General features: G+C 41.7%; 1 protein-coding gene across 5 annotated transcripts in view; it reads right to left on the reverse strand.

Moving 5' to 3' along the window:
• Positions 1–20091, reverse strand: part of AKAP6 (A-kinase anchoring protein 6) — a 599671-nt gene that overhangs the window by 270691 nt on the left and 308889 nt on the right. For all 5 annotated transcript variants that reach the window (XM_086363674.1, XM_086363676.1, XM_086363675.1 and 2 more), the window contains one exon: positions 11374–13140. In XM_086363674.1, the coding sequence (XP_086219800.1) occupies positions 11374–13140 (1767 nt within the window). The remainder of the gene's footprint in view (positions 1–11373; positions 13141–20091) is intronic.

The following is a 20091-nucleotide window of genomic DNA, read 5'->3' on the forward strand; positions in this document are numbered from 1 at the left end:
AGACCAAACCAGTCGATCCTAAAGGAAATCAGTCCTGAATATTCATTGGGAGGACTGATGCTGCAGCTGAAACTCCAATACTTTGGCCACCTGATAAGAGAACTGACTCATTGGAAATGATCCAGATTCTGGGAAAGATTGAAAGCAGAATGATAAGGGGACAACAGAGTATGAGATGGTTGGATAGCATCTTCAATTCGATGGACATGAGTTTGAGCAAGCTCTGGGAGTTGGTGATGGACAGTGAAGCCTGGTGTGTTGCAGTCCACGGGGTTGCAACCAGTCGGACACAACTGAGCGACTGAACTGAACTGAAGTGACTTGAAGGCCAAACCCATCCGATGGCTATATCTTATTTGGCCTGTTATTAAATTGTTCAGACTAAAGATTAAAAAAATTGGGAGATGTCACCTAAAATCCAGATTTCCTATTTCTTTTTAAAAACTGCAAGGTCTGGCCACACACGGCCCACAACCCCGAGCAACCATCTCATGGCTGCCTCCCACTAGGCATGGCACTGGCCCCTCAGCCATTCAGTCTCCTTCACTCCTTACTTACACCTGCCTGTGTGATTCATTTATACTATCTGTCTGCCACTCTTAAGAGTCATTTTAGTTTGCATCTCCTAGTCTAGAGGAAAAAGTTCAAACTGAATGATACATTTCCTCACCCACTTATTGGCGTCTTCATGCATTCATTAGACAGGTATTTATTTTGTGTCTGTGCTAGGCAAGCACTTGGAATACAAAGTTCAATATATTTTGGTCTTTTCTTTCTAACTTTACATACTGTTTCCCTTCAAGTAACTCTATTCTAACCAACAGTTGGTTTCAGAGACATCTCTCTCCTAATGTTCATAGCCTGGAGGCTAAATTCCCAAATCCTTTGCAGTTAGCTGAGGCTATAAAGACAAAGTCTGGACCAACTGGATGTGAACAGAAGTGACATGTACAACTTCCAAGTCCTGTCTGGAGAGTAAAGTTGGGTGCTCTCTATGTTCCCCTTCTGATGAGATGGAACACAGGCATAGCATTGGAGTCTCCTGGGACAAGAGCAACAGGGAGAGAGCACCTGGGTCCCTAGATGGCCTCTGTCTTCCCTGGATTGATTGCCTACCTCTTGTTATGTGAGACACCAACAATCTTCCATCTTATTATATTTCAGAATCTCTTTGTCTACAGCAGTTTAGCCTACACCCTTTATTGTTTCCCAAATACACCTTAATATTCTTGCCCTCAACCTTAGCTTATACCAAAGCTTTTGTCACTAATATCCTGCCTTCTCATCTCTACTAAACTTGGCTCATCATTCAAGGCCCAGCTCAAGTAGTCCATGTTCTGTGATGCTTGTTATCTTCCTTTCTCTGTTCTCCCATTGTTTGACTTTCTACTTGATGAGACTTATCAAATATTATCATATTTAATAAACAGGGCCTATACTTATGTTGTCATAGCTCTCTCAAACTCCAGGTCCAGAATTTAAATCAAAATTTGAGATTTTACATACCATAAATACAGAAGAATATTCAGAGCCCAGTATTCTGTTACTAATGCCTCTTGTGGAAAAATAATCTGTATTATCAATTCATGCTCAGTTTGTTATCTTTTAGCACTCTTGAATCTTTCTATTTCAGCTACAAAGCTAAGCCTTTCCAAGTCTTTAAAATTGTGGCTTTTTCCTTGATATTTAAGCTAAATTCCTTACTCTTGCTTCTAAACAAATTTGTCAACCCACTGGATACACATCTCTAAGAATAAGAAATGCACTGAGAAGATCAAGGGTTCAAGCTTGAATGGTGATGAAGAGTCATCTTGTAGTCCTCTCATACTCGGGATATGAAAATCTCTAGGACAACATTAGAGGGAGAAAGCAGAAGATGCACTTGGGGAAGGAAATTAATAAGGAAAATAGGTGCCAGGGAGTGAATATATTCCAGAAGAAAACATATTCCAAAAGAATATATATTCCAGAAGAATAGTAAATAAAAAGGAAAAGGAAAAGAAAAAAGGAAGATAATTCAGATACAGGAGAAAGGTGAGACTAGCAACTATGAGGCAAAAGGTTAGCATAAGGGAAAGGCATGTACAAAATGAAATGCCAGTGAAGAAGAGTTGAATCCAATAACCTCAAAATGCTTCCTATCTGATCGGATACTCTTAAGAGATCATTATAAACACTGAAGTGCAGACTACCACTCCACCAACTTTAGGAAAACCGCTATGTGGTTGGTACAAAAGAAACATCAAAGGGAGGTGAAAATTAAATTTATAGCAGATCTCGATAAAGTTACTAAGTTACTCTGCTGCTGCTGCTGCTAAGTTGCTTCAGTCGTGTCTGACTGTGTGACCCCATGGACGGCAGCCCACCAGGCTCCCCCATCCCTGGGATTCTCCAGGCAAGAACACTGGAGTGGGTTGCCATTGCCTTCTCCAATGCATGAAAGTAAAAAGTGAAAGGGAAGTCACTCAGTTGTGTCCCATTCTTCGAGACCCCATGGACTGCAGCCTAAAATAAAAACAATACAGCTGTGTTTCAAATCAAGTAAAGAACAGCAGACAGCGTTTTTTAAAAACACCCGTGTTTTTTTGTTGTCGTTTTTTATTTTTTAAGACAAATCTTGGCTCTTGAAGTTTTGTCCTATCACACAAAAAAGCTAGAGGTTGAGAGGTGAGATCTTTAAAGCATAAAAGGTAATCATCCTGAGATAAAAGGTAATTACACTAAGATAAGATAAAAAAATAACTCAAAGACTTAAACCTATGTCTTAAACTATAAAACGCCTAAAAGAAAACACAAAAGCCTCATGGCATTGGTCTTGGCAAAGATTTCTTGGCTGTGACACCAAAAGCACAGACAACAAAAGCAAAAATAGACAGATGGGTCCACAGCACACTTGGAAAATTCTGAGTATCAAAGGGCCCAGTGAAAAGGCAACCTACGGAATGGGAGAAAATGTTAGAAAATCAAAAATATAATAAGATCCAGAATATAAAGAACTCCTACAACTCAACAACAAAAAATCAAATATCCCAATTTATAAAATGGGTGAAGGACCTCAATAGACATTCCTCCAAAGAGGATATGCAAATGGCCAACAAACATATGAAAAAATGCTCAACACATCACTTATCATCAGAGAAATGCAAATCAATATCCTAATGAGATATTACCTCACACCCATTAGAATGGCTACTATAATTTAAAAAAAACAAAAAACAGAAAACAACAAATGCTGGTGAGGCTATGGAGATATGGAGAAACCGAAACTCATGCACTTGGGATTTTAAAATGGAGCAACCACTATGGAAAATGGTATGGTGATTCCTCAAAATATTAAAAGCACAACTACCATATGATCCAGCAGCAATCCAATCCAATTTCTAAGAATATATCCATGGAATTGAAAGTAGGGTCTTGAAGAGGTATTTGCACGCCTACCTTCATAGCAGCATTATTCACAATAGCCAAGAAGTGGAAGCAAGCCAAATATCCCTCCAGAGATGAGTGGGTAAACAAAATGTGGTATATATATACAATGGAATATCATTCACTGTTTAAAAAGAAGGAAATACTGCCATATGCTACAACATGGATGAACCTTGAGGACCTTATGCTAAGTGAAATAAACCAGTCACAAAAAGACAAATCCGGTATAATTCCACTTAAATGAGGCATCAATAAGGCTTCCCAGGTGGTGCAGTGGTAAAGAATCCACCTGCCAACGCAGGAGACTCAAGAGATACAGGTTTGATCTCTAGGTAGGGAAGAACCCCTGGAGTAGGAAATGGCAACCTGCTCCAGTATTCTTGCTTGGAAAATTCCATGGGCAGAGGAGCCAGAGGAGCCAGAGGAGCCTGGTGGACTATAGTCCATGGGGTCACAAAGAATTGGACATGACTGAGCACACACAAAGGAGTCAAATTCACAGAAACAAAGTAGAATGGTGGTTCCCAACGGCTGAAGGAGAGGGGATAAGGGCATCATTGACATAGTTCCAGACGAAAGATGAAAAAGTTCTGAAGATATGTTTCACAACAATAAGAAGATACTTAACACTACTGAATTGTACACTTAAAAATGGTTAGGAAGGCAAATTTCATGGTGTTTTTTTTTTTCTTTTACCACAATGGAAAAAAAAGGAGAAGAAAAAGAGAACACAGGACAGCATGATATTTCTTTAATCACTGCCACCATCAGTGTGGCATCAGTGATGTATCAACATATGGTCAAAACGAGGATGGAAAATAGGAAGGGTCCTATCTGCACCATTTTATCTCTGGGATAAAGAAATGCAGAAATCAGTGACAAATTAATCCCAGGACCACACCTCTTCTGTATTCCCATTATTCATTACTCGGTAATTACTGACCAATTCCCGTCTCTCTCTCTAGATGGCGGCAATGGTGACCGCCTTTGCTACCACAGACTAGACTGCAATTCTATATAGCCTAGTTACAAAGAGCAAGCACTCTATTATCTGTTGCACTCAATCTGAAATTACTTATGTGCAAAGACATTCTTAGCTGATACCCAAAAAAGGTTTTCAAATTGGACTATAGATGTCTCTGAGATAAAATGCTAACAACAGCTGAGTCATTGAACTATAGCTGAGACTCTATAGTTGAGCATTTGAAGACATTTATATCTCAGGGAGAAAAAGGAATCAGCTATGTCATGCATCCATTAACTTGGTACCAATAAATTCAACCTAATGGAGTCATGTCTTCCAGGGTGAGTTCTGAGAATTTAGAGTGAGCAGAAAGCCTGTGATGTGAGAAGGGAACCTGGCACTTATCCCAAAGGACAGATCTCCCGAAATGCTTTACTTGTCGCTCAGTCATGTCTGTGGAGAAGGCGATGGCACCCCACTCCAGTACTCTTGCCTGGAAAATCCCATGGACGGAGGAGCCTGGTGGGCTGCAATCCATGGGGTCGCTAAGAGTCAGACACGACTGAGCGACTTCACTTTCACTTTTCACTTTTATGCATTGGAGAAGGAAATGGTAACCCACTCCAGTGTTCTTGCCTGGAGAATCCCAGGGACGGGGGAGCCTGGTGGGCTGCCATCTATGGGGTAGCACAGAGTCGGACACGACTGAAGCGACTTAGCAGCAGCAGCAGCAGCAGCAGTCGTGTCTGACTCTTTGAGACCCCATGGACTGGAGGTCCTCTGTCCATGGATTTTTCCCAGCAATAATACTGGAGTGGGTTGCCATTTCCTTCTCCAGGGGATCTTCCCAGTCCAGGGATCAAACCCAGATCTCCAGCATTGCAGGTGGATTCTTTACCATCTGAGCCCCCAGGGAAGCCCTGCTGTTATCACACCACACTGCAATTTTCCAGCTCCCTAAGAATCACAACTGCTCAACTAGCATAAGTAATCATCCACATTGGACTAGTGGCTACTTACCAGCTATGGCTATGAGAAAGAAGTCATACTATTCATTTGCTAACCTAGTAGTGGTCTGTGGGTTTTATAAATAGATTTGATCTGCCTATGTGATTACTGCCTAAGTTCCTTGGCATTTGAATACATCTCTAGGAGGAAAGCAAGTCAGTTCTGGCATCTCAGCTGAAATCCCAGCTCCCATACTTAGCAGCAGGGTGACCCTGGGCAAGTCATTAGCATTGGAGCCTTAGATGTGTCATCTGTAAAAACAGGACCAATAAAAGCTCTTCCCTGGGGATGTTATATAAATTAAATGAAGGAATCCACTCAGAACGTGGCATATAGTGGATGCTCAGTAGACATTATTTGCCTAGCTTCTTCCTCACTTTCAAGCAAAGGTCAGCAAATGTTTTCCATCAAGGATCATACAGTAAACATTCTAGGCTTCACAAGCCATTGGTCTCTGTCACAACCACTCAATTTTGTCACTGCAAGACAAAAGTAGCCATAAATGATGAGCACAGCTATGTTCCAATAAAATATTATTTTAGAAATTAGGCCTTGGGCCACTTTTGGCCCATAAGCTATAGCTGCCATTCCTTAACACTTAAACCACATATGTCCAGACATCAGACTAAGCTAATTTTTCATCATTCTGTTGGATTTTGCTTGCCCAGGGACAGAGGAGCCTAGTGGGCTGCCGTCTATGGGGTTGCACCGAGTCAGACATGACTGAAGCGACTTAGCAGCAGCAGCAGCAGCAGACGTGTCCTTGTCCCCTTTCTCTTCGTTGCTTTTTTTCCTGAATGTATCAGAGCAAATAAGTGTAGTTCAATGCACTGACTCATTTCTCCACTTTTAATTTTAGGCCTTGAGAAGCCCCATAGGAGGTAAGCACTCAGACCTGGGATGCTCGTTTACCTTATCCACACAAGAGGTTCTCGGGAAATCAGCCACGTTTGAGGAAGATTCCCTCAACCTGCACAGAGACTGGAAGAGGGACCATCACTTAAGAACTCACCGAACTAACTGAGTAGCTTTCATTAATGGAGAAGGATGGGTTGCAACTTATTTCCCAGGTTTTAAAATACTGCATAACCAATATATTTGCATTCATTTGTGTATGTATAAAGCACTTCTTAAAGGACATTAGAACTGAAAACAACAATGATCACTGGCGAGGTGGGAACTCAAATTGAGGGACAAGAATGGGAGAGAGAGTTAATGGAATATTTTTTAAAGTTTATAATGGTTTTGTTTATTTTTATTGATGTATAGTTGACTTGCAATGTGTGTTAGCTTCTGGTATACAGCAAAGTGACTCAGTCACACATATATAAACACATTCCTTTTCATATTATTTTCTATTATGGTTTATTACAGGATATTGAATATAGTTCCCTATGCTATACAGTAGGACCTTGTTGTTTATCTATTTTATATACAGTGGTGTATATCTGCTAATCCCAAACTCCTACCCTTTTCTCCTTTGGTAACCATAAGTTGTTTTTTTTTTTTTCTATGTCTGTGAGGCTGTTTCTTAAGCATAAGTTTTTAAACCATGTGAAAACATACAATCTAGTCAAAGAAATTAATTTTTCTGATGAATTAAAAATTCAAACTAAGAACAAATCTTTCGCATTCACAAAACCAGCCCAGTAAGAGAAAGACATACATGTGAGAGGTGAAGAATGACAAGAACATAAAGCATCTAAGACTCTCACGTGTCTCATGACTCCCAGGTGTCCCCAGGGACTCTATGGCAGCCCATAGTTTTAGACCAGGCCACAGTTCCTCCCATGGAGTCCCACATGCCATGCTGAGATGCTTTCCAGCACCTCCATCTCTCTTGCTGCTGACTCGTTTATTCCTGCCTTCAAATAAGCTTTAACTTTTTAAATAGAAACTTTTATCTGACCTCACTTTCCACTACCATACTTTCTCTCATATGGCTTTCACAACTCGGTCCTGGGAGCCATTAGGAATGATTCTCTCTCACTTCTTAACCATCTATAACCCAGCTTCTACCTCTGCTCTTTCATGAAGTCCCCTTTTCTCTAAGGTCCTCACTGACTCTTTACAACAAATCTAGAGGTTGGTTTTTCTCCTTCATCCTTACTGTTCTTGTACTCCATTTTGCAAAGAACAAAGCTGATGTTCATCTTACTAAACATCTCTTCTCCCTTCATTTACTTAGTACCACAGAATTCGGTTCCTTCCTCAACCCCACTCTGGGCCGCTTTCATATTCCTGCCTCATAACTGGGCTAAAACTTGAGACATCCTTTTCTCTTCTCCATCTATCCTCATTCTCTCAGGGAACTCTTCTCTTCCCAAGACTTTATTTAGTGGGAAGAGAAAGCAGACAGGGCTTGAAGCATGGCTCTATGACATACTAGCTGTGCAGGTTAAGGGAAGTAATTTAATCTCTGTGAACTCATTTCCTCCACTCTAAAGCAGGGATCCACCCACTCTTTCATTCAACAGTCTTCACTGAGCACCTACTATGTAGCAGACAATGTTCTGGGTACATGAGATTCACTAGCAAACTAAACACATGAGTATTTCTACCCTCACAGAGCTCCCAGTCTAGCAGAGGGAGACAAAAAATTAACAATAATATACATGCTAAATAAGAGAATTATATAAAATGTCAAAATAAAGTAAGAGCTGAAGACAAGAATAGAGGTCAGAATACACCTTTTAAAAGGTGATCAGGGTAAGCTACCCTGTCTGCGTGTTTAGTTGTGTTCAACTCTTTGTGACCCTATGGACTGTAGGCCGCCAGGCTGCGCCGCCCACGGGGATTCTCCAGGCAAGAATACTGGAGTGGGTTGCCATGCCCTCCTCCAGGGGATCTTCCTGATCCAGAAATCAAACCTGCATCTGTTATGTCTCCTGCATTGACAGGTGGGTTCTTTACCACTAGCACCACCTGGGAAATCCAAGCTTCCCTAAGAAGTTAATATTTGAGCAATCACTCAGAAGAGAAGGAAGAATTAAAAAACTGACAGAGAAGGTACAGCCAGAGGGAGCTGACAAAGGTCTGAAAGGCAGAAGTGTGCCTAGCTTATTCTAGGGACAGCAAAGGGGCCAAAGTGGGAACGGAGTGAAGTGAGCATAGGAAAGAGCAATTGGAAATGAGTCAGAGAGGAGTTGTGGGGGGTGGAGGCGGAGGGGTGGGAGCGGTGATCCATGTAGGGCCCCTGAATGCCATAGGAGCTGTTGTGGGGTTTTGAGTGGGGTGACATAATCTGATTTATTTTTTAAGGATCACTCTGGCTGCTCTGTTGGGAACAGACTTTAGGGGAAGCAGGGTGGAAGCAGAAAAACCAGCAAGGAGGCTACTGCAATAATCCAGGCAGGAGGTGATGGCAGCTAGGACCAGAGTGGGTGCACTGGAGAAGTGGTCAATTTAAGATTAAAAAAAAAAAAAAAAAAAAACACCTTGTAGGGTTGTTATGAGAATCTTATGAAGGCGTGACTGCAGGTACAATGCCCAGTACGTGCCTGATACCAGGAAGATGTTACCTTCCTAAGTGGCTTAGTGGTTAAAAAAAAAAACAAACTTTGCCTGCCAACACAGGTGACTCAGGAGATGAGAAAAGGGTTCAGTCCCTGGTGGGGAAGAGCCCTTGGAGTAGGAAATGGCAACCTATTCCAGTATCCCTGCCTTGAGAATCCCATGCACAGAGGAGCCTGGCGAGCTAGTGTCCTTGTGGTTGCAGAGTTGGATACAACTGAGCACGCACGCCTGCACACTTACTATATTTTTGTGGTCAAATATGGGTCACCATATGGAAGAGATCAAAGCTAGAATGTGATACCCAAGGTCAACTGACCTGGGGATTGACAGTCACCCTCACCTGAAGTATTGAAAGGAGGTTGGGCTGAGGAGGGGGCTTAATCTCCTTTTAGCTTTTTACCTCATAGCCCAACTCCAGGACAGTATTTCCCATGGCCTACACTCCCTCTTAAAAGTTTCATCATCTACTCAACATCAGTGCATATGTTTTTAAAAACTACCTGCCTCACCTCCATCTCAAGCTGTTTCTTCTATTACAACTACCCCAGTACCTAGAGGCTGAAAACTTAGCTTCATCTTTGTAGAATTATGGAATAAAAGATGCTTCCTTTGGAAGTTGGTATAATGCCATCATCTGTTTAAAACATCTCTACCTACAAAAAAGAAACGAGGCCCAGAATGGAGCATGACTAGCTGTGAGCCACTCTTTGTCTTTAATGACTGGGCAAGGTCTGGAACTGGTTTTCTGGATCCCGGTCACGTCGTCAACAGCCCTCCCCCCATTCACCCGTCACCCATTTCCACAGCCCCTTACACTGGCTGCCAGAGGCATTTCCGTATCCGTCACCGCCATGGCTGCCATGTCCATCTTTCCTGCCACTGCCCATGAGGCCTTCTAGAAAGGCTATTGGAGGCCACGGCCTATTCTGCTTCAAGTGTGCTGGCTCTGGGTTCAACTCCTGGCTATGCACTCACTAGCTGTGAGGCCCTGAGCCAGTTTCCTAATCACACTCTTCATCTGAAAAGTTCTTACCTCCCAGGACTTAGTAGAACAAGGCATGTAAGGCCCTTAGCACAGAACCAGCGCAAATAACAGCCCAAGAAGGAGCATGAGTTACCGTGAGCTGTGTGACTATTCTCAGTCCCTTTCAGAGAAGTTACCACAGATGTCTGGTGAACAAATTCTACTTGCCTTGGTCTGGCCATCAGGGCCTGGCAGCAACCAGGTCTATTAAAGGTATGGAAATGTAGTGCTCCCCGCTCACTGACCTTCTGATTGAGAAATTCTCTGTGCCCCAGTACCATGCTCATTCCCAATCCCCACCTCCATGTTTTGGTTTTTGCTCCTGCCTGAAATGCTCAGCTTAGTTCTCTCTGTCTAAATCCTGGCACACCCTTCAAAGCCTCAGTAAAATCTTATTATTTCACAAGGACTTCCCAGGCAAATCTTAGCTCTGCTGCTATTATTTCTTCTCTTCAATACTGCAGTATTTACATGCGGTACACACTGGTCACTTTCTTGTGGAAAGGCATGGGAGCGTTTAGGTAATAATATGCGTTCTAGAGCAAACTGCCTGGTCTCTCTCAGCCTCGGTCTCCTCATACATAAAATAGGGTTAATATTAGGGTTGTTGTGAAAATTGGACACACAAATACTTAGTAAAAAACAATTATTAATATATGTAACTAGTATTATATATTGCTGTTAACTTTTCCCTCTTTGTTCTATATATTTCCGTCTTCTTCCTCCCCGTCATTCCATCCATATGTACTATACTTTTATCTAGTATCCTATATCACAGCTTACATTAATGAGCTGAGTTCTGAAAATTTTGATTTCTCTTCTTAAAGATTTCATTACATCTAATAGTTTTCTCTAAAAGTACAGATTTACCCAAAATCTCACCTCCCCATCTCAGAGCCCATAGATGGTACAGAATACAGGGAGCATGGTTATTAGCCAGAGGAGGAAGACTGAAGAAAAGAAAAAATCCTGAAAAACTAGAACCGTCTGGTCTTTTTCTACAAAAGTTAATATTGGAGACATGGAAGCTATTCTGGGGTTAAAACCAACAAATCAGAGAAGCACTGAGGGTAACTGGAACTTTGCATTCACATATTCCTGAAGTACTGGTACGTGTGCTTGGCTACTGTTGTACTTTGTTTTGTATTTCACTCAAGCGGGTCCACCACTCCCCAGGAGCAATGTTAGGGCTGAGCAACACCAACCAAGAGTTCCACACCAGCAGGCACACAGACATGCAGAGTTCCTGGCTGAGGCCACTGTCACCAGGCAGTGACCATTGTATGTTCTTTTCTTTTCTTTCTTTGGGGAATCACCTATGTTTATCAACAATAGTGAGACATTTTATAACAGGGAGGGGAGGATTTCACCTTTTCCCAGCAATATTTCCAAAAATCAGGTAAGAAACCATCTAGATTAAGAAGACCATCCTCACCTCTATTTTTTCCCATATGGCTTCATAGTTGTCCTGGTGCTGAATATCTTGCATCAGTTTCTGAATTAAAGCAGACTTTGCAGCAGAATGGCTCTCATTTTTCTCAGAGGATGAGACTCTCTCTGACTTCTCGTCCGTGTATTTTTTCATGCCAGAGAGAGGCATGCCCAGTTCCTCGTCAGAAAGAAGGTCACTCAAGGGACCAGATTCCACACTCTCCCCGAGCGAAGAGGCTATGTCACTGGAAGAGCTTGGAGACACCCTGCCTAGCCTCGTATGCTTCTTCTTGACATGGTATGTTGGATACATCTCAGAATCTGAGTTCATTTCAGACAGTTCCCAGTCATCAATATTCTGAATGGTTTCTCCTCTGGGTTTCTGAGGCAGCAGCTTTGTTAGGTTTTCCAACTTCAGAGCTAATACTTCTGTCTGCTTGAGGTGAGAGGGCAGTGCCAGGTACTCATCAGAGCCATACCAGGCCTCCACAACCTGACCGTTCCTGGTGATGTGACTTGGGGAGGAGGAGTAGCTGCTTTTGCCTTTGTGCTCTGAAAGAAGGGGTCCTAGAGATGTGACGCTGTCAGAGCTAGCAGAGGACTCGCTGCTTTGAGTAAAAGGTGGTGAACTGGATGTTTCTGACTGCACTGGCAATTTGGCGTTCCCATTGCTCTGGTGACACGGCTCCAGTGAGGAGGTGGAGGCAGACTCTGCCTCTGGCCTCTGTCTGGCCTTGGAAGGACTAGAAGGAATTGCATTCGGCACTGTCGCGCTCCTAGTGTTTTTGGCTTGCTTGTCTGAACTGGGTTCCTGTTTAGGGGTCTGGCACGGAGGCATCTCTTCTCCGGTCTTGTGGGGCTTTTTCAGTCGAAGCTTCTCTTTATGGCAGTCGTTGAGCCTCCCCAGGCTGGAGGAGATCTCCTTAATGTGACTTCTAACTGTATTTTCAAGATTCCCATCCCCCATCTTGTGCAAACACTCATATGACTGGCTGGCGGCAGAAGGGGTGTTGGGGTAAGAAGACTGTAACACCAGGCACAGCTTAGACCTGTCAGGAGGATCCACCAGGGATGGGGTGCTTCTGCTCATCTCAGGCTTCAGATCGACCATCTGCTTCTTTCCACTAGGGCCTTTCAGATTATTCTTAACTGTCTCGTCTTTAAGGAAAAATCCTCTTTTTGGCAACGTGGGCTGTGTGGGAGAGTCCTCATTATAGTTAAAGCAGTCTCTGATGGATCGCTTGGGGGTTGTGTTTTCACAAGCAAGAGGCTGTGGATTCTTCGCCCCATGTTGGGAAGAGGAATCAGGTTCTTGCTTCACAGCTTCTGAAGCGGGTTGAACAGCATTTGTCGGAGCTTCCACTGAAGATGATGGCCCCTGCATTAAGCCTGGTTGCTCCTCCACTGTGCACGCATTATTTTCCTCACTTCTGCCTGTGTCATCTGCTGAAAGAGATACTTGAGACGCCTCCTCGCTCACAGCTTCACTGAAGTTGGAAGGGACGGAGTCAGGAGCCACCGAAAGTAACCCAACGCTTCGGATAAGCTCGGGGAACTCCTTTTCCATCTCACTGTAGCTCCACGAGTCGAAGGGTTTGGTTTTGACCTGGCTAGAGGTCATATCACCCAGGCCACCGAGCAAATCCTCACTTGGGCTGTAGTCAGATAATTCGAAAGCAGTAATACCGCAATCCAGAGACAAGTAATTTTGAGAGCATTTGATTGTTAACTGTCCAGAGTCATCTACTTCTGTTAGAGCATCAAGCCGGCCCTGAAACAGACAACGGAAATGGTTTCAGCAAATGTAACATTACACTCATCTGCTGGGCACATGAGATTCTCAGCAGAAGCCACGATACAGGCCCAAAATGCATCAATCTCAATTGCTTCTGGTTTGAGGTACAGAAAGGTGCATTCATTAATTACCATATTGCTTTACATAGTATCCTGTTCTTAAATATTTAAGGATTTTTCTTCAATCTGGAGAACAGAGCCTTGGTCAAGGCCAATCCAAAAATAACCATTCTTGCCCTGATTTTCTATTTTACAATAGTGTACTGTTCACTTAGTAAGCATTTGTGAAGTGATGCCTTAAGTAGTAATATTTCTGAAAACAAATTAATATGAGTGTAAAATCTCCATGTATATCTCTTTAGCTTATCACTCCATCACCTGCTACAGTGGTAAGCTCATAGTAAATGCTCAGTAAATATTTTAAAGTAGAATAATTAATTATAGTAAGTCTGCTGTGTTAAAGATATGTTCACAAATCACAGGAAGATGAAATATTGAATTTTCATACATAACAAAAACAGTTTAAGACCAGCTTCTACTGTCCCCATCTGTGTGAAGGTAAACACGAGAATCCTGGGAAAAATTAATGTGCTTCAAAAGTGTATCTTTGTAGCCCCCATCCCTTCCTCTGTGTGTATTCTCCCATACTCTCCCACCCTGACGCCCACTTCATCTGTGTATGTTAGATACCAAGTGCCCACCTTCCTTCAAAGTAGGCTGACTTGAAATTCCCTTATGCTAAAAAATAGTACTATAAGTGTTTTTAATTTAATCATTGGTTGTGTGACTAAGGCTTTTATCTCATTACTAATGCAGTTTCTAACATCACACAACAAATGGGGAGAGTTTTAATTGACGATTTGCTTGGGACAGAAGGGCCCCTGGCATCCAACATGCCTACAAGGCTGAAGGAATAGCTGGTCTAATCTAGCCCTTTAGGAGACGAAGAAAGAAAACTGCAGAGTGAAATCTCTGTGCTCCTGAGGGAGGAATGGGGTGAGCACGACTCTGTTATTTCAGTTGGGTTATCCCAAGATCTGATCTCTCCAGGCCCTTATATCAGGTTTTTTGGCTCATTTGTTTGTTTGGATAGGGGAGGTTCTCTCTCTTCAGACCTTGCCTTTATCTCCTATTCCCTTCAGTCTTATTCCACAACATCCAGGTAAGTAATAATAATGAAAAGCCTCATTTTATTTTTAAGCCTAAATCTCCTCATCTTATAAATGGGGATGGTTCTTTATTACTATTACTTTTCCACTTAATCCTCAAAACGATTTTCTCCTGGGGTCTGTACTGTTGTCCCTGTTTTATGTAAGTGGCTGCTGCTGCTAAGCCACTTCAGTGGTGTCCGACTCTGTGCGACCCCATAGATGGCAACCCACTACGCTCCCCTGTCCCTGGGATTCTCCAGGCAAGAACACTGGAGTGGGTTGCCATTTCCTTCTCCAGTGCATGAAAGTGAAAAGTGAAAGTGAAGTCGCTCAGTCGTGTCTGACTCTTAGCGACCCCATGGACTGCAGCCCACCAGGCTTCTCCGTCCATGGGATTTTCCAGGCAAGAGTACTGGAGTGGGGTGCCATTGCCTTCAGTGGAGCCTGAGCCAAAAGAAGGTGCATAACTAGCACAGGGCCTGGTGACTAAAGCTGAGCTAAGCCTTAAATGAAGGCTGTCTGACCCAGAGTCCACACTCTGACCTTTGTGCCAACATTTTCTGATTCACTGGGTGCTATTTTCAACTGGATATGTCCCCTCCTCCAGTATGCCTTCCACATTGCCACCAGAGTAATCTTTACAAATTGCAAGTCTGACGCTATTACTTCTTTGCTTAAAGTCTTTTGTTAGCTTCCTGCTGCTAGATTAAAACTCAAACCCTTCAAAGACAGATATGAAGAGGCTTCTCTCAAGCCACCTGTCTGTCCAAGGCTGTACTCAGCCACAGCATCATCATTTCATTTTTTGAATATATTGTGTTTCTTCTGCCTCAGAACCTTTGCACATGCTATTTCCTCTGCCAGTAAAGCTTCCCACCTATAACACCCCTAACTAGTTAACTCTTACTCACCCCTCAGACCTCAGATCAAGTTTTATTTCTTCAAGATTCTAAAGTCCCACTAAATCAGAATCTTTTATAATCTCTCAAAAAACTATGTTGTTTTTCCTGAAACATTTATCTCAATCTTTAAATACATACTATTGTGATTCTTTGATTAATCTGTTTATCCAAGTGGTTTGTAAGTACCACAAAGGTATAAATCACATAGAAAATGGCTTGCTCACCAGGATAACCACAACACTTAGCATAGTGAGTTGCAGAGAGTAAGCGTTCAAAGATACATCTGTTGAATGAATGAAGACATTTGGGAATGTATGTCTATGCCTTCATGAAGTTTATTCCTCTGATTATGTAGTTTTAGTTGACTCCAGTGATTAAATGCCCAAACTTCAGAGTTAAATGGACACAACTGAAGCAACTTAGTGTGCATGCATGTATTGGAGAAGGCGATGGCACCCCACTTCAGTACTTTTGCCTAGAAAATCCCATGGACAGAGGAGCCTGGTAGGCTGCAGTCCATGGGGTCGCTAGAGTCGGACACGACTGAGCGACTTCACTTTCACTTTTCACTTTCATGCATTGGAGAAGGAAATGGCAAGCCACTCCAGTGTTCTTGCCTGGAGAATTCCAGGGACACAGGAGCCTGGTGGGCTGCCATCTATGGGGTCACACAAAGTCGGACATGACTGAAGTGACTTAGCAGCAGCAGCAGCAGCAGAGTTAAATTCTAGCTTATGCATTAATTATTCATATGACCATGAACCAGTAGCTTGATGTCACTAAGCTTCATTTCCCTCATCTGTGAAAATGAAATAATAAGCCATGTCATAGGGCTGCTGCAAGCCTTAAAGACTCTGTAAGACACAAGTCTGGCACATGGATAGGTACTCAATGAATCCTTACCCTTATTACTTATTTTATATACATCACACTTTGTTGTGATATAAATTGTCCTGTGGTTAAGTGCTAGTGGAAGAACATGCAAAGTGCAATGGTGTGAGTGCTTGCAAGGGCCAATGTGTTCCCACTGTGAGGGTGAGCATCATTCAGGTAAAGTGCTTACCACACTGTCTGGCATATGGTAAGTTCTTAATCAATGTTTGCTATTGTGTTAATACTATTAAGTTATCACTACCTGTGCGACTACCTCTCTTAACCTCAGTCTTCTTATTTGTAAGATGGATTACAATATCATCTGTAAAATAAGGATAACAGCACTCACTCTCCCTACTTTCCAGAACTGTTTGAGGATCTAACAAAATTGTGATGGTGATTCCTAACATTTAATAACATGTTATTCATCTTTGACTACCTAGTGCCTTATAAAGAGTAAGAAATCAGGCTCCTCTATCCATGGAATTCTCCAGGTAAGAACACTGGAGTGGGTTACCATTCCCTTCTCTGGTGGAATCTTTCCAACCCAGGAATCGAACTCGGGTCTCCTGCATTGCAGGCAGATTCTTTACCATCTGAGCCACCAGGGAAGTCAATAAATATTTAGGGGAGGTAGAAAGAAAGGAAGGGAGGGAAGAAATTATTATTATCACAGAAGAGATCAGTTATTATTATTACAGAAGAGATCAGTTATTATTATCACAGAAGAGATCAGTTAAGAGAGGGTTTTGCTTGTTTTATTTAATTATTCCTAAGTTTATGTCCTTAAACAATCATTTAACCTCTCTTAAATTCAGTTTTGAGAACTGAATGGAAAAATGAAACTATTTTTTTAATGGAAGCATAACTGAAGTATATTTTTTAACTGAAGCAACTGATTTACAATATTGCATTATTTTCAGGTATACAGCAAAGTGATTCAGTTACATATATGTTTTTTCAGATTCTTTTCCATTATAGGTTATTCTGATACTGAATATTGTTCCCTGTGTTATATAGTAAATCCCCTGTTATTTATCTATTCTATATATATAGTTGTGTATACCTATTAATCCCGTACTTTTCATTTATCCCTTTTCCCTTCCTTTTCCCTTTGGTAACCATAAACTTGTTTCTATATCTGTGAATCTGTTTCTGTTTTATAAATAAATTCATTTATGTTATTTTTTATATTCCACTTAAAAGTGATATAATTTAGTATTTGTCTTTCTCTTTCTGACTTATTCATTTAGTATTGCACTCTATAAGTCCATCCATGTGGCTGCAAATGGAACTATGCAAATGGAACATAGTAACAAATGTTACTATGGATGAGTAACATTAAAATGGAACTACTTTTAATATCCATTACCTTTCTTACTAAATGAAACAATAAACATAAATTATCACAATTTCTGAAGTATAGAAAATTTCAGGATAACACATTTTGGTACAATTTTGAGCTTTGCCCTAAAGTATTTTTCATTTGTTTGTTCAGCTGGCTTTGTTTCAGTAACACATTTGCCAATTTGTTTATAAGATATGATCTACTCCATATTTAAATAAAGGAATAAAACTCATTTTGTTTTTGTAAGGACAGAAAGAAAGAGAACTTGCCACTTTCTCAATTTTCAAACCTATTCTATAATGGGCTCTGAAACTCAACTGATTTCTAGAAAAGAAACATGAATTCACCTTCACTGGAATACATCTACTATTTTAGATTATCAGCATGTTTAATGCCATTTCCTTATTCATTCTACAAATCTTTCACAGCTGAATTTATTCTAATAAAGCTGAGAATTTTATCCTAATTCTCTTCCTATTTTCCACAGTTTCAGTGTGTTGGCAAAAACAAAACTGACAAAAAATAGGATCAAAAATCCATAGCTTCAAAAAGGATAGTAACACAGACAGTGCTTCAGTTCACAGAGAAATGTTCACAAAGCAGATGGCTTTGAACCCACTGTTCCTTTACCCCTTCATTCAATGTATTCTTGCATGTCTACACCAAAGCTAAAAACTGACTCCAAACATGAAAATGCACTAAACTGCTTCCAACTGAATCTGTAAATAGTTGTTGAGCTCATAGTGTGGGGACCATCAGTCAGTTCAGCTCAGTTCAGTCGCTCAGTCGTGTCCAACTCTTTGTGACCCCATGAATCACAGCACGCCAGGCCTCCCTGTCTGTCATCAACTCCTGGAGTTCACCCAGACTCACGTCCATTGAGTCAGTGATGCCATCCAGCCATCTCATCCTCTGTCGTCCTCTTCTCCTCCTGCCCCCAATCCTTCCCAGCATCAGAGTCTTTTCCAATGACTCAACTCTTCGCATGAGGTGGCCAAAGTACCGGAGTTTCAGCTTTAGTGTCATTCCTTCCAAAGAAATCCCAGGGCTGATTTCCTTCAGAATGGACTGGTTGGATCTCCTTGCAGTCCAAGGGACTCTCAAGAGTCTTCTCCAACACCACAGTTCAAAAGCATCAATTCTTCGGCACTCAGCTTTCTTCACAGTCCAACTCTCACATATATACATGGCCACAAGAAAAACCATAGCCTTGACTACACGAACCTTTGTTGGCAAAGTAATGTCTCTGCTTTTGAATATGCCATCTAGGTTGGTCATAACTTTCCTTCCAAGGAGTAAGCATCTTTTAATTTCACGGCTGCAATCACCATCTGCAGTGATTTTGGAGCCCCAAAAAATGAAGTCTGACACTGTTTCCACTGTTTCCCCATCTATTTCCCATGAAGTGATGGGACCAGATGCCATGATCTTTGTTTTCTGAATGTTGAGTTTTAAGCCAACTTTTTCACTCTCCACTTTCACTTTCATCAAGAGGCTTTTTAGTTCCTCTTCACTTTCTGCCATAAGGGTGGTGTCATCTGCATATCTGAGGTTATTGATATTTCTCCCGGAAATCTTGATTCCAGCTTGTGTTTCTTCCAGTCCAGCGTTTCTCATGATGTACTCTGCATGTAAGTTAAATAAGCACGGTGACAATATACAGCCTTGACGTACTCCTTTTCCTATTTGGAACCAGTCTGTTGTTCCATGTCCAGTTCTAACTGTTGCTTCCTGACCTGCATACAAATTTCTCAAGAGGCAGATCAGGTGGTCTGGTATTCCCATCTCTTTCAGAATTTTCCTCGGTTTATTGTGATCCACACAGTCAAAGGCTTTGGCATTGTCAATAAAGCAGAAATAGATGTTTTTCTGGAACTCTCTTGCTTTTTCCATGATCCACCGGATGTTGGCAATTTATCTCTGGTTCCTCTGCCTTTTCTAAAACCAGCTTGAACATCTGGAAATTCATGGTTCACGTATTGCTGAAGCCTGGCTTGAAGAATTTTGAGCATTACTTTACTGGCGTGTGAGATGAGTGCAATTGTGTGGTAGTTTGAGCATTCTTTGGCATTGCCTTTCTTTGGGATTAGAATGAAAACTGACTTTTTCCAGTCTTGTGGCCACTGCTGACTTTTCCAAATTTGCTGGCATATTGAGTGCAGCACTTTCACAGCATCATCTTTCAGGATTTGAAATAGTTCAACTGAAATTCCATCACCTCCACTAGCTTTGTTCATAGTGATGCTTTCTAAGGCCCACTTGACTTCACATTCCAGGATGTCTGGCTCTAGGTCAGTGATCACACCATCGTGATTATCTGGGTCGTGAAGATCTTTTTTATACAGTTCTTCTGTGTATTCTTGGCCATGGATACTACTTAATATAAAGTCACAACACAGCTGTGAAAATAGTGGCCAGTTACAGTCTCAATGGTTTTTCATCTTTCATGGGCTACCACTTGGTGAACAAAACAAGTTCAAATAAAAGCATGATGAACATATTCCACAAAACACAATAACCATAAACTCTAGAGTACTTTCACATTCCCAGCTATAAACAGAGTTGATCAGTAAATGTTTATTGAGTGAATAAACTGTTGTTGTTGTTGTTCAGTCACTCAGTCATGACTCTTTGTAAACCCAAGGGCTGCAGCA

The sequence above is a fragment of the Bos grunniens genome, chromosome 21, assembly GCF_055505025.1.
Source record: "Bos grunniens cultivar Pamir isolate PY7600 chromosome 21, Bosgru_T2T1.0, whole genome shotgun sequence".
NCBI classification, from domain to species: domain Eukaryota; kingdom Metazoa; phylum Chordata; class Mammalia; order Artiodactyla; family Bovidae; genus Bos; species Bos grunniens.